Source organism: Aulonocara sp. 'chitande type north' Nkhata Bay, linkage group LG7 (assembly GCF_057382095.1).
Source record: "Aulonocara sp. 'chitande type north' Nkhata Bay isolate Kocher_YH1m ecotype deep benthic linkage group LG7, A_spYH_male_GT1.1, whole genome shotgun sequence".
NCBI lineage: Eukaryota > Metazoa > Chordata > Actinopteri > Cichliformes > Cichlidae > Aulonocara > Aulonocara sp. 'chitande type north' Nkhata Bay.
Window position 1 is genome coordinate 40,303,555 of NC_141350.1, and position 13,142 is coordinate 40,316,696.

General features: G+C 42.6%; 1 protein-coding gene across 1 annotated transcript in view; it reads right to left on the reverse strand.

Moving 5' to 3' along the window:
• Window positions 1–13,142, reverse strand: part of lrp13b (low-density lipoprotein receptor related-protein 13 b) — a 30,570-nt gene that overhangs the window by 11,791 nt on the left and 5,637 nt on the right. Inside the window, exons 11-43 of the mRNA XM_086300374.1 lie at window positions 13,007–13,126; window positions 12,626–12,844; window positions 12,146–12,454; window positions 11,650–11,874; window positions 11,414–11,542; window positions 11,078–11,326; window positions 10,696–10,926; window positions 10,343–10,591; window positions 9,765–10,253; window positions 9,397–9,612; window positions 9,101–9,280; window positions 8,707–8,970; window positions 8,325–8,540; window positions 8,021–8,200; window positions 7,625–7,888; window positions 7,106–7,372; window positions 6,720–6,935; window positions 6,399–6,575; window positions 6,014–6,136; window positions 5,766–5,921; window positions 5,072–5,545; window positions 4,672–4,887; window positions 4,376–4,555; window positions 3,975–4,241; window positions 3,593–3,808; window positions 3,289–3,468; window positions 3,042–3,164; window positions 2,585–2,749; window positions 2,240–2,455; window positions 1,931–2,160; window positions 1,698–1,827; window positions 1,154–1,347; window positions 848–1,034 (exon numbers count right to left, since the gene is read on the reverse strand). Coding sequence (XP_086156500.1) covers window positions 848–1,034; window positions 1,154–1,347; window positions 1,698–1,827; window positions 1,931–2,160; window positions 2,240–2,455; window positions 2,585–2,749; window positions 3,042–3,164; window positions 3,289–3,468; window positions 3,593–3,808; window positions 3,975–4,241; window positions 4,376–4,555; window positions 4,672–4,887; window positions 5,072–5,545; window positions 5,766–5,921; window positions 6,014–6,136; window positions 6,399–6,575; window positions 6,720–6,935; window positions 7,106–7,372; window positions 7,625–7,888; window positions 8,021–8,200; window positions 8,325–8,540; window positions 8,707–8,970; window positions 9,101–9,280; window positions 9,397–9,612; window positions 9,765–10,253; window positions 10,343–10,591; window positions 10,696–10,926; window positions 11,078–11,326; window positions 11,414–11,542; window positions 11,650–11,874; window positions 12,146–12,454; window positions 12,626–12,844; window positions 13,007–13,126 — 7,257 coding nt within the window. The remainder of the gene's footprint in view (window positions 1–847; window positions 1,035–1,153; window positions 1,348–1,697; window positions 1,828–1,930; window positions 2,161–2,239; window positions 2,456–2,584; window positions 2,750–3,041; window positions 3,165–3,288; window positions 3,469–3,592; window positions 3,809–3,974; window positions 4,242–4,375; window positions 4,556–4,671; window positions 4,888–5,071; window positions 5,546–5,765; window positions 5,922–6,013; window positions 6,137–6,398; window positions 6,576–6,719; window positions 6,936–7,105; window positions 7,373–7,624; window positions 7,889–8,020; window positions 8,201–8,324; window positions 8,541–8,706; window positions 8,971–9,100; window positions 9,281–9,396; window positions 9,613–9,764; window positions 10,254–10,342; window positions 10,592–10,695; window positions 10,927–11,077; window positions 11,327–11,413; window positions 11,543–11,649; window positions 11,875–12,145; window positions 12,455–12,625; window positions 12,845–13,006; window positions 13,127–13,142) is intronic.

Genomic DNA, 13,142 nt, shown 5'->3' on the forward strand with positions numbered 1-13,142 from the left:
TTTTTTCCAATCTTCTGTTGTCCAGTTTTGGTGAGCCTGTGTGAACTGTAGCTTAAATTGTAGTTTCCTATATTTAGCTGACAGGAGTGGCACCTAGTGTGGTCTTCTGCTACTGTAGTCCATCTGCTTCAAGGTTCGACATGTGTGCTCAGAGATGCTCTTCTGCATAGCTTGGTTGCACCAAGCGGTTATTTGAGTTATTAGTTTAAAGTAGTCTGGCCATTGTTCTCTGACATCAACAAGGCATTTTCACCCAGAGAGCTGCTTGTCACTGGATAGTTTCTCTTTTGTGACCCTTCTCTGTATACCCTAGAAATTGTCATGGCATTTTCTTAATACACAGACTAGCCTGCCTGGTTATTAAAATCACTTTTCTTCCACAATCTGATGCCCAGTTTGAACGTAGCTTGTCTTGATCCTGTCTACAATGCATAAATACATAGAGTTGCTGCCGTTTGCAAGTTAGGAGTAGCTCAGTGCAGTGGGACTTTGATGTAATATACAGTAGTTTGTTCCATGGCCTCAGTCTGTTTTTCCCCCCGTGTTCTCTGATAAATATAGTTTAATTTTGCTTTTCTGACATTCAGCAATCATACTGTCACATTTCAAATAAATCATGTACATCTCCTTTTGTGTATGAACAATACTTGAAGTGACTGACTTTGTATGTTTTGACACAATAGGTTTTGACTGTTAGTGCCTTTTGCTCAGATGAGCCTATGTTATGAAAAATATAACTGATTTTAGTGGGGGGAAAAAGTGACAGTGATGTTCCTGATGTGGTAATAGTGACAAAATGATGGAGAAAGAGTCATTTAGAGACAGAATGCATCCAGACCAACTGCACCTTTCGTCTTGCAGCTTTTGTTATCAGGTTCCAGGTAGAAGCCAGGGTGGCAATGACAGCTGTAGGATCCACGGGTGTTCCGACAAATGTGGTTGCATACAGCATGAGGTGTTGTTGTACACTCATCGATGTCCACACAGTGTGTGGCTCTGGACATCAGTCTGAAACCCGCAGCACAGTAGCACTTCTGGAAAAATACGGGAAGATGACATTTCCAGGATAAGTTCAGCAGAGATGTGATGATACATATAGTTACCATTTATGAGAAATTGCCAGATAACCAAATACACATTGTTCTGCACTGACCGGACCATACGGTGTGCTGACACAGCTGTGGTCGCATAAGGGAGCCGATGGACTGGAGCAGCTGTGCTGCACACAATTCACACCCTCATCTGACCCATCAGCACAGTTAGTGACGCCATTACACACCAGGTTAGTGTCCACACACTCTCCACTGCCACACTGGTAAAGATGAGAAGGGCATATTTTCTGGCTACCTGTGAAGATTAATAGATGAAAAATACAATTAAAATTAATGGTGAATGTGTGTAATTTGTTTTCTAACTACACAGCTTCCCAACAGTGAATAAAACCGAGGATTTCCTCTAGTTTAAAAACATCCAGAAACAGAAAAGAGGTTTTTAGGATAGAAATTCTCTCATTTTAATGGGCAAAAATGGGGGTCATTTGAAGCACCACAGGCATACTCTTACTCATTAAAAATAAAAATGCACAAATTAGGGATTCAAATTACAGTCACTTTGAAAATGATGAGTTCCCCTTCTAACTAATCAAATGTGTGTGAATCCGTCCAATGAACTATGACATCAACAGCGAACATGCTTACATTTTTCCTCGTCGATGCCATTGTAACAGTCCTTCCTCCCATCACACCTCCATGACAGAGGAACGCACTGAATGCTGTCTCCACACTGCCACTGGAACTTTAAGCACTTTGCTGGAGGAGCATTGCAGTTCTGGACAGAAATGATAATGATTACACGCTTTGCTCTGTTTTTCTAAGCATTCCCTTTCTTCTTAGCTCGACAAATCAAGATGTACTTGACTTTCATTCCCCACCTTCTCGTCTGAACCATCCTGGCAGTCGTCCTCGCCATCGCAGAGCCACTCTTTCTGCAAACACTCATGAGTGTGTGGGCATCGGAGTTGTGTGAGGCAGCGTGGGGGCCTCGAGCAGTGCAGCTCATCAGAGCCGTCACTGCAGTCGGCATATCCGTCACATCTCAGTGCCTCAGACACGCACTGACCGCTAACACATCGATACTGATGATCCGCACAGGACACCAAACCTGGAAAGAGGAAAATAAACGTGGATGTAATTTCACGTTTGCATGCTTTGCTTTTCTGAAATTTCTGAACGGCACCCACCACAGTTTTTCTCATCTGACCCATCAGCACAATCTCTCTCTCCATCACACAGGAAGCTCTTTGGTATGCAGCGAGTATTATTATCACAGCGCTGATGGCAGCCCTCAATCATAACTGAGCAGTCAGTTTCATCAGATCGGTCCAGACAGTCATTTTGCCCGTCACACACTCGCTCTTGTGGGAGGCATTTTTTCCCATGGGAACACTGGAACTCACCTGGGAAAGAGAAAGACCATTTTCCTTCAAGATAATCAGACATGTTTCCTGCCATTAAAACCTTGGATCAGTATTTTTCCAACTCAAAAGGGAAAAAAAAAAAGAAAAAAAAATATATATATAAGGCACCTGCTTTACACTGAATAGCACATCCCTCTTCATCTGACCCGTCCTTGCAGTCCTTTTCTCCATCACATAAGTGGCTGTACATGACGCACTCCAGGCCGTCGTCGCACAGCTTAAAACCATTGCGGCACTTCAGAGGAGTCGATCTGGTGCTGAGCTCGTCAGAGGCTTGGCAAAGAGAAAAATAACAAATCAAAAGAAACTAGCTTAGATTGAAAGGTGAGCAAAGTAACAGCAAATTAGTAGATTTTCTAGTTTTGTTTTCAGTTGTTGGTTTAGCAGTGTATGTTTTAGTTACTATGATGTTTCAAACTATGGTTGCTATTGGGTGTAGAAAGTGCATCAGCTGTGAGTTGGGGTTTTTGTTTAGCTAGAACTACAAGTGGAGGGAGAAGGATCAATATACTATTCCTGTAATTTCCCAGTTGCATGTGCTGGTCTGCTTTCTGTCTCGACTTACAGGTGGCAGTGGGATTTGGTGACTGACAGTGCTTCTCGTCAGAGCCGTCGGGACACTGGGCTTGGCCGTCGCACACTTGCATTTCAGGGATACACCGTTTGTGGTCACTGCACAAGAAGTCATCTGATATGCAGGAACAAAAAAGGTTATTTAGGATTTCAAAGCTCACAACCAAGCACTTCATTTTTAAAAAAACTCCCCTAGAGTGAATTCTGGTAGCTTTCTCCATAGTAACTTCTACTCTTACTTGAGTTTTCGCAATGAACCATACAGCCGTTTTCATCAGATCCATCAGGGCAGTCTCTTTGTCCATCACACAGCTGATGTTTAGCAATGCACAGTGACGATCGAGGGCAGAGAACTGAAGGAGGAGTGCACGGTGAAGCAAAAGGAAAAGCAGGAGCCTTGGTTGTTGCAGTGTTGTAGTCTGCAAAGAAAGGAAACTATTAAACTGGTGTTTCATTTTGTAACCTGGGACAACATCAAATAAACCTTATTGAAACATTCAGTTACTCTGCTTTGCTATTCCAGTTTTAGTTTTCAGTACTTACTGCAGCCCACTTCATCTGAGCCATCCACACAGTCTTTTTCTCCATCACACAGGAACTTCTTTGGGATGCAGCGCTTCCCGTCAGCACAACGATGCTCACAGCTCTTGATTGGTTTCTGGCAGTCAGATTCATCTGAATGGTCCTGACACTGGAACCTCCCATCACACACCTGAGCCTCAGGGATGCACATTTTCCCATGGGCACACTGAAACTCACCTGGGATGGAAAGAAAGTAATGACAATCAGCTGATCTCACAACTCCACTTGAAAGTACACGTGTTGATGTGACTTTAAATACAATTTCTTTTAAGCAATAAAATAAAAGTTTAAACAATAAACAGTTAAATAAATGACATTTAAAGTGGGGGAAAAAAACCCAAACCTTTTTTGCAAATTCCTGGACATCCTTCTTCATCAGATCCATCCATGCAGTCTTTCTCTCCATCACATACGTGGCTGAGTAAAACACACTCTGTGCCATCACTACACATCTTTGCATTTCTATGGCACTGCAGCACATCATCTTGAGCTGCAGGAGCGATCACAGTCGGACAGTTCAGTTCATCCGATCCATCCTGGCAATGACGGCGTCCATCACAGACCAGACTCTTGGAGACACAGCCCATATGGTCCTTACAGAGAAAGTCAGCTATGGAGAAAAAAAAACAAGCATAACAATCTACCTTACAGATCAAAATATAACTTTTTCAAAACTCATGTCTTTATTTCTTGGCTAAATGTGTAGACTAAGCCTTTTTTTCCATGGCACATTCAAGCACTTACTTGGGTTTACACAATGGACCGCACAGTCATTTTCATCAGATCCATCAGGGCAGTCTCTTTGTCCATCACACAGCTGATTTTGAGAGATACACAGTGATGATCCAGGGCAGAGAACTGAAGGAGCAACGCAAGGTGATGCAGTGAAGACAGGAGACTCTGATGATGGAGCAGCAGCCTGATCTGGAAAGAAAAACCTGTGTTAGGTTCAGCATGCAGCAGCAATGTGAAACTTATAAAAACTAGGTTTGGTTCATTTGAATCTTCTGGTTTCCTTCGTGCAGCTTCTCAGTACTTACTGCAGCCCACTTCATCTGAGCCATCCACACAGTCTTTTTCTCCATCACACAGGAACTTCTTTGGGATGCAGCGCTTCCCGTCAGCACAACGATGCTCACAGCTCTTGATTGGTTTCTGGCAGTCAGATTCATCTGAATGGTCCTGACACTGCCACCTCCCATCACACACCTGAGCCTCGGGAATGCACATTTTCCCATGGGCACACTGAAACTCACCTGGGGTAGAAAGAAGACAATCATGGACGAAGCCATTTGCATCTGCAACCTCACATGTACAGGTTTAAACAAGGCAACATTAAGCTCATATCATCATCATCAAAAAACAAAGCTCAGACATTTAAAAGATGAACTAAATGAAGTTTAAATTGGAAAAATAAAGAAATAAACCAAAAAACCAAACCTCTTTTGCAAGTATTTTGACATCCTTCTTCATCAGATCCATCCATGCAGTCTTTCTCTCCATCACATACGTGGCTGAGTAAAACACACTCTGTGCCATCACTACACATCTTTGCGTTCCTATGGCACTGCAGCACATCATCTTGAGCTGCAGGAGCGGCTGCACTAGGACAGTTCAGTTCATCCGATCTATCTTGACAATGAGAGAGTCCATCACAGACCAGACTCTTGGAGACACAGCCCCTTCGGTCCTTGCAGAGAAAGTCTCTGTCATCAGGACACTTCTTCACGCACTTCTCATCGGAGCCATCGGGGCAGTCTTGTTTTCCATCACATATCTGTGCTGGTTCTATGCACAAAGTGGAATCTGGACACAGAATTGAAGGACTGATGCAAGGCTGCTCTGTGCGAAAGTTGACGGAAGGAGATACAGTTGAGCCGAGTGTTCCTGTGTCAGTAGCCATACTGGCACCGTCTACAAAAATATTAAATGAAATGAATCAGCAGTGCTGTAGACTTCAAGATACCATTTCTGCATTATAAATTAATATAGTTGCTTTAACTAAAGGGCACATGGAAGTACTTTATAGTGTTCCATCTATTACTAGCTCACTACAATCAGTCTTTAAAATAATTCAACAGATGAATACAAGAAATGATACAAATAATATGAAAATTATACACTTAGAAATTACCAGCCACACATCCCTCTTCATCTGAGCCGTCACTGCAATCCTTCTCCCCATCACACACATGGCTGTACATAACGCACTCATGGCCATTTTTACATCGTTTGAAACCAATGCGGCATCTGAGAGGAGTTTGTCTGGTGCCGAAGCCACTCATGGAGGCTTGACAGAGAGAACATTATGCGTTAAAGGGCAGACTGTTTGGGCAAGCAAACGATCAAGTCACACATTTTCTTTGATTAACCGCATCTTACAGGTGGCAGTAGGATTTGGTGATTGACAGAGCTTCTCGTCAGAGCCATCGGGACACTGGGCTCGGCCGTCACACACTTGCATTCCAGGGACACATTTTTTCTGGTTGCTGCACAAGAAGTCATCTGATGTGCAGGAACAAAAAGGTGCAAGTTTGAGAAGCACAGAGGTGGCTATATAACACTGGAGACAACACTTGAAGGATTTAATGTAAGCTGCTTCTACAAGATATCAGAGCGCCTATGATGCTTGATGAAAATACAAACATGATTCAAAATAAAGAACTTCACCTTCTCTTTGAATCTTTCAAACAGCAAGTGCACATCCAAGTTTGGATGTGGCTGCATGAATGATGCTACCTTTCTTTATGGTAATTTAACCACTTACTTGGGTTTTCACACTGGACAGCACAGCCGTTTTCGTCAAAACCATCAGGGCAGTCTCTTTGTCCATCACAGAGCTGATTTTGAGAGATACACAGTGATGATCCAGGGCAGAGAACTGAAGGAGCAACGCAAGGTGATGCAGTAAAGACAGGAGACTTTGATGGAGCAGCAGCCTGATCTGGAAAGAACAAACTGTTAGCTTTAGCATGTAATGTCTATTAATCTATTAGCAAGAGTTAAGACAATAGAAAAATCAAAAAAAAATTTTATAGTAAATTTGCTTTGTTAGATTCATTTGCTATTGCAGCTTCTCAGTACTTACTGCAGCCCACTTCATCTGAGCCATCCACACAGTCTTTTTCTCCATCACACAGGAACTTCTTTGGGATGCAGCGCTTCCCGTCAGCACAACGATGCTCACAGCTCTTGATTGGTTTCTGGCAGTCAGCTTCATCTGAATGGTCCTGACACTGGAACCTCCCATCACACACCTGAACCTCGGGGATGCACATTTTCCCATGGGCACACTGAAACTCACCTGGGGTAGAAAGAAGACAATCAAGGATGAAGTCGCTTGCATTTGCACCCTCACATGTACAAGTTTTAAAGTAAAACAGATGTTATCATTTTCAATAACATTAAGTTCACTCTGTCAGGGTCAAAAAGCTATTTTCAGACACAGAAAGATTACATGTAAAGTGAAACAACCTTTTTTGCAAATTCCTGGACATCCTTCTTCATCAGATCCATCCATGCAGTCTTTCTCTCCGTCACATACGTGGCTGAGTAAAACACACTCTGTGCCATCACTACACATCTTTGCATTTCTATGGCACTGCAGCACATCATCTTTAGCTGCAGGAGCGGCCACACTCGGACAGTTCAGTTCATCCGATCTATCTTGACAATGAGAGAGTCCATCACAGACCAGACTCTTGGAGACACAGCCCATATGGTCCTTGCAGAGGAAGTCCGCTATGGAGAGGGGAAAAAACAAAAATCAAAAAACAAAACAAAGATACCAAGCTGAAGATATATATAAAAAAAAAATAAAAAAAATAAAAAACTGCCTCCAACTACTTATGCTTATACAGAACAGCTATGAGACTGAATAAATATTCAAAATGATTATTATTTTTAAAACTGTCTGACAATTAAAATCACATCTTAAATAATTAGCTAGATTCTGTAGACCAAGCCTTTTTCCATAGCAATTCAAGCACTTACTTGGGTTTACACACTGGACCGCACAGTCATTCTCATCAGATCCATCCATGCAGTCTTTCTCTCCATCACATACGTGGCTGAGTAAAACACACTCTGTGCCATCACTACACATCTTTGCGTTCCTGCGGCACTGCACATCTTTAGCTGCAGGAGCGGTCACACTAGGACAGTTCAGCTCATCTGATCCATCCTGGCAATGACGGCGTCCATCACAGACCAGACTCTTGGAGACACAGCCCATATGGTCCTTACAGAGAAAGTCAGCTATGGAGAAAAAAAACAAGCATAACAATCTACCTTACAGATCAAAATATAACTTTTTCAAAACTCATGTCTTTATTTCTTGGCTAAATGTGTAGACTAAGCCTTTTCTTCATGGCACATTCAAGCACTTACTTGGGTTTACACAATGGACCGCACAGTCATTTTCATCAGATCCATCAGGGCAGTCTCTTTGTCCATCACACAGCTGATGTTTAGCAATGCACAGTGACGATCGAGGGCAGAGAACTGAAGGAGGAGTGCACGGTGAAGCAAAAGGAAAAGCAGGAGCCTTGGTTGTTGCAGTGTTGTAGTCTGCAAAGAAAGGAAACTATTAAACTGGTGTTTCATTTTGTAACCTGGGACAACATCAAATAAACCTTATTGAAACATTCAGTTACTCTGCTTTGCTATTCCAGTTTTAGTTTTCAGTACTTACTGCAGCCCACTTCATCTGAGCCATCCACACAGTCTTTTTCTCCATCACACAGGAACTTCTTTGGGATGCAGCGCTTCCCGTCAGCACAACGATGCTCACAGCTCTTGATTGGTTTCTGGCAGTCAGCTTCATCTGAATGGTCCTGACACTGGAACCTCCCATCACACACCTGAACCTCAGGGATGCACATTTTCCCATGGGCACACTGAAACTCACCTGGGATGGAAAGAAAGTAATGACAATCAGCTGATCTCACAACTCCACTTGAAAGTACACGTGTTGATGTGACTTTAAATACAATTTCTTTTAAGCAATAAAATAAAAGTTTAAACAATAAACAGTTAAATAAATGACATTTAAAGTGGGGGAAAAAAACCCAAACCTTTTTTGCAAATTCCTGGACATCCTTCTTCATCAGATCCATCCATGCAGTCTTTCTCTCCATCACATACGTGGCTGAGTAAAACACACTCTGTGCCATCACTACACATCTTTGCGTTCCTGCGGCACTGCAGCACATCTTTAGCTGCAGGAGCGGTCTCAGTCGGACAGTTCAGTTCATCCGATCCATCCTGGCAATGACGGCGTCCATCACAGACCAGACTCTTGGAGACACAGCCCATATGATCTTTGCAGAGAAAGTCAGCTATGGAGGGAAAAAACAATCTACCTTACAGATCAGAAAAAAAATATAACTTTTTCAAAACTCATGTCTTTATTTCTTGGCTAAATGTGTAGACTAAGCCTTTTTTTCCATGGCACATTCAAGCACTTACTTGGGTTTACACAATGGACCGCACAGTCATTTTCATCAGATCCATCAGGGCAGTCTCTTTGTCCATCACACAGCTGATTTTGAGAGATGCACAGTGATGATCCAGGGCAGAGAACTGAAGGAGCAACGCAAGGTGATGCAGTGAAGACAGGAGACTCTGATGATGGAGCAGCAGCCTGATCTGGAAAGAAAAACCTGTGTTAGGTTCAGCATGCAGCAGCAATGTGAAACTTATAAAAACTAGGTTTGGTTCATTTGAATCTTCTGGTTTCCTTCGTGCAGCTTCTCAGTACTTACTGCAGCCCACTTCATCTGAGCCATCCACACAGTCTTTTTCTCCATCACACAGGAACTTCTTTGGGATGCAGCGCTTCCCGTCAGCACAACGATGCTCACAGCTCTTGATTGGTTTCTGGCAGTCAGCTTCATCTGAATGGTCCTGACACTGCCACCTCCCATCACACACCTGAACCTCAGGGATGCACATTTTCCCATGGGCACACTGAAACTCACCTGGGGTAGAAAGAAGACAATCATGGACGAAGCCATTTGCATCTGCAACCTCACATGTACAGGTTTAAAGAATAAAAGTTCTGATCAGTTTCAATAATATTAAGTTCATTACATCACGGAAAGATTAAATATAAAGTTTAAAGTGAAACAACCTTTTTTGCAAATTCCTGGACATCCTTCTTCATCAGATCCATCCATGCAGTCTTTCTCTCCATCACATACGTGGCTGAGTAAAACACACTCTGTGCCATCACTACACATCTTTGCGTTCCTGTGGCACTGCAGCACATTTTGAGCTGCAGGAGCGGTCACAGTCGGACAGTTCAGTTCATCTGATCCATCCTGGCACTGAAACAGTCCATCACAGACCAGACTCTTGGAGACACAGCTCCTTCGGTCCTTGCAGAGAAAGTCCTCAAAAGGACACCCTTTCACACAGTTCTCATCAGATCCATCATGGCAGTCTTTTCTTCCATCACATATCTGTGCTGGTTTAATGCACAAAGAGGAATCTGGACACAGAATTGAAGGACTGCTGCAAGGTAGCCTGTAGTGAGGTTTAATGGACGGTGTGAGGAGTACAGGAGAATCATTTGAGGGCCGTCTCTCTTTTTGCATTGTAGAATCTCTCTCTGCAACATCTAGAAAAATGACACCAAGAAGCAGAAATTTAAAATTATTTTAACGGCAATATATAAAACTTGAAAAGAAACTTGGCATAGATACTAACTGCATCGTTCTTCATCTGATCCATCTTGACAGTCTTTCTCTCCATCACAGACGCTGATATTGAGGACACACTGATTCCCATCTTTGCAGACTGTGAACCCCAAACGGCATTTCAGAATGTTTCTCCCAGGAGCAGCCGTGGCTGCACTCGAACAGTCGACCTCATCAGAGCCGTCGTAGCAATGAAATTCACCGTCACAAACCAGGCTTTTAGATACGCAGCCGCGATGATCTTTGCAAAGAAAGTCATCTGGAATAAAATTATTAAACAGGACATACAGTGTCAAACTTTTGAAGACATAAAATGCTAAATATTTTTAAACTGAGAAAATGAAATACTGATTTGGTGCTTACTTTTTGAGGGGCAACTTTTTATGCAGTTCTTTTCATCAAAGCCGTCAGGGCAGTCACTATGTCCATTGCAGAACTGGTCTGGAGATATGCAGAGGTAAGCAGAAGAAGGACAGAGGACAGAGGGACTGGTGCAGGCCAGGAGAGCTCGAGGAGAAAGAGTGGTAGGACCTGGAGTTTTGTTTGATTGGTCCATATTAGTTCTTGTGGTAGTCATGTTCTGTTGCAGGGCATCTTTAAAAGACAAATAAGGTGTCATACGTTAAACACAGTGACAAGAATACTAACGAAATAATAAAATGCATTACAAAGCCAAAAACTAAACGTACACCAAAACATCACATCGCTAATCAAAAAACGGTTGATTTTGTTTTAGGAAACTCACCGCAGCCCAGTTCATCTGATCCATCCGCACAGTCGTCCTCTCCATCACACACGTGACTATATAAAACACAGTCTTTGCCATCTTCACATGGCTTTGAGCCTATGCGACATTTCATCACATTTGACCGACTTGTACGAGGAGCTGCAGTTGGACAATCAGCCTCATCCGAGCCATCGGTACAATCAGACCGACCATCACACACAAGATGTCTGGAAAGGCAACTGCTCCGGTCCTGGCATTCGAACTCCTCTGAAATCGAAAAACCTATCAGTAAGTCTCAATATGTTTTTGAGCTGCATCGCCAGTTATAACAAGAATGTCAGCTTGGGCATTTACCTATAGACAGACAAGCCCCAGGACAAAACTCGTCATCTCCTTCCGGGCAGTCCTTTTTCCCGTCACACAGCTGAGCTTCTGAGAGGCAGACTGATGAGTGTCTGCACAAAAACGATGGTTTCCTGCAGGCTTGAGAATGTAAAGACAATGCAATGGAATTAATGAGATGATCATGCATACCAGAAAAATGTCAAAGTGCTATATAAATCTGTTTCTGCTGTGACAGATGATCTTACTCTGAACTGTCTGAATATCTATGGGAGCAGTGATTACTCTGATCACATGACCCGTCACAGCTGCATCTTGAATGGGGCTCCCATCACGCTGATCCCACAGAGTCATTACGTTGTCTGAAACTGACAAGAGAAAAGGCTCGAGGGCAGCTACAACTGAGCCCGAAATCTTCCATCTTCTTCCAGCTTGGTGGCTTCTCTCTCGCAGCAAACTTAATGTTGTTAAGCCTGTCATAAAAAAAAAAAAAAGTCTTAATTAAAGGCAACATTAAAGTCTGTGAGGTGACAAGTTCATCATTTTTATGTGGTTTGCAAATCCTGAGATTTGCAAGTATGCAAAACAAATCTGAATGAGTGTGGTTTGGAAATTTTAAGTTATTTTCTCCAAAGTTTGAGTTCATAAGCTGAAATTTTGATATAACTAACCCCCCAAAAATGTATTTATTATCCCCAGGCATCATAACAAGCTTCCACACACCAATCCAACGATAAAACTAACCTGCCATTTTTGAGTTCCACAGCAGGCTATTAGCCCTGAGGTCAAAAGCGATGCCCCCACTCACTCCTCCAGCTATGTGCAGCAGCTCTTTAGCGTCACCTCCCAACATGCTCATGCTGAGAATTCGATCTTCTTCTAGCCAGATGATGGTACCCCGCAGCCAGTCCAGATACAAGTTTTTAATCTCCTTTGTCGTGTAGTAAAGCTGCTTTGGGTAGTAGCTGTCAGCTGTGATTGTTCCGATGGTGTTTCGATGACATGACACCCAATAAAGGCTTCCGCTCCTCTGGTCCACATTTATCAGACAAACTAAAAAGAAATAGAAATAAGTTGAAAGAAGGTATGTTGACAGCCATTTAAGGTAGAAACTAATTAAGTCTTAACATTTTTTTTTTTAAACTGTTGAACCACCACTCTTAATATGATTTTTGTCACTGCACATCAGTAATAAGCAACATATGTGAACAAATCCGTGCTAACCTGGCAAAGGTGTTGGGACCAGCTCAGCGGTGGCCGCTGTTAAACTGATGCGTTGAATGTGGCCAGTTTGGTTTGCCCAGTAAAGCCAGTCTCTGTCCCAGTCAATCTCAAAAGAGAGGATCCCCTCATTGGTGGTGAAAAGCTGGCTTTCAATGAACCCTTTATCTTCCAACTCCAACAAGATGATTTCCGTATTTGTAGCATAGAGAAACCGTGGATCTGTGACAGTGAATAATATTACAGATCATCTTTTGTGTTTTCTTGTAAAGTGTAAATGCATTTTTATTTAACCACAACTGATTTAATAAGTTTGGACCAGAATTAAAAGTTATGTCTTTTTTTACACTAACAAAGGTGAAAAGAAAGTTTTAGGAAACCTACTTTCACATGTCTCATCCAGCAACAGCAATTTGAGGTTTGGACAAGAGCAGGTGAATCCAAGAGGGTTGCTTTTAGTTAGCTGGCAGAGGTGACAGGGTGTTTTTACACATGCAGAATAACCTGATGAAGACAATGA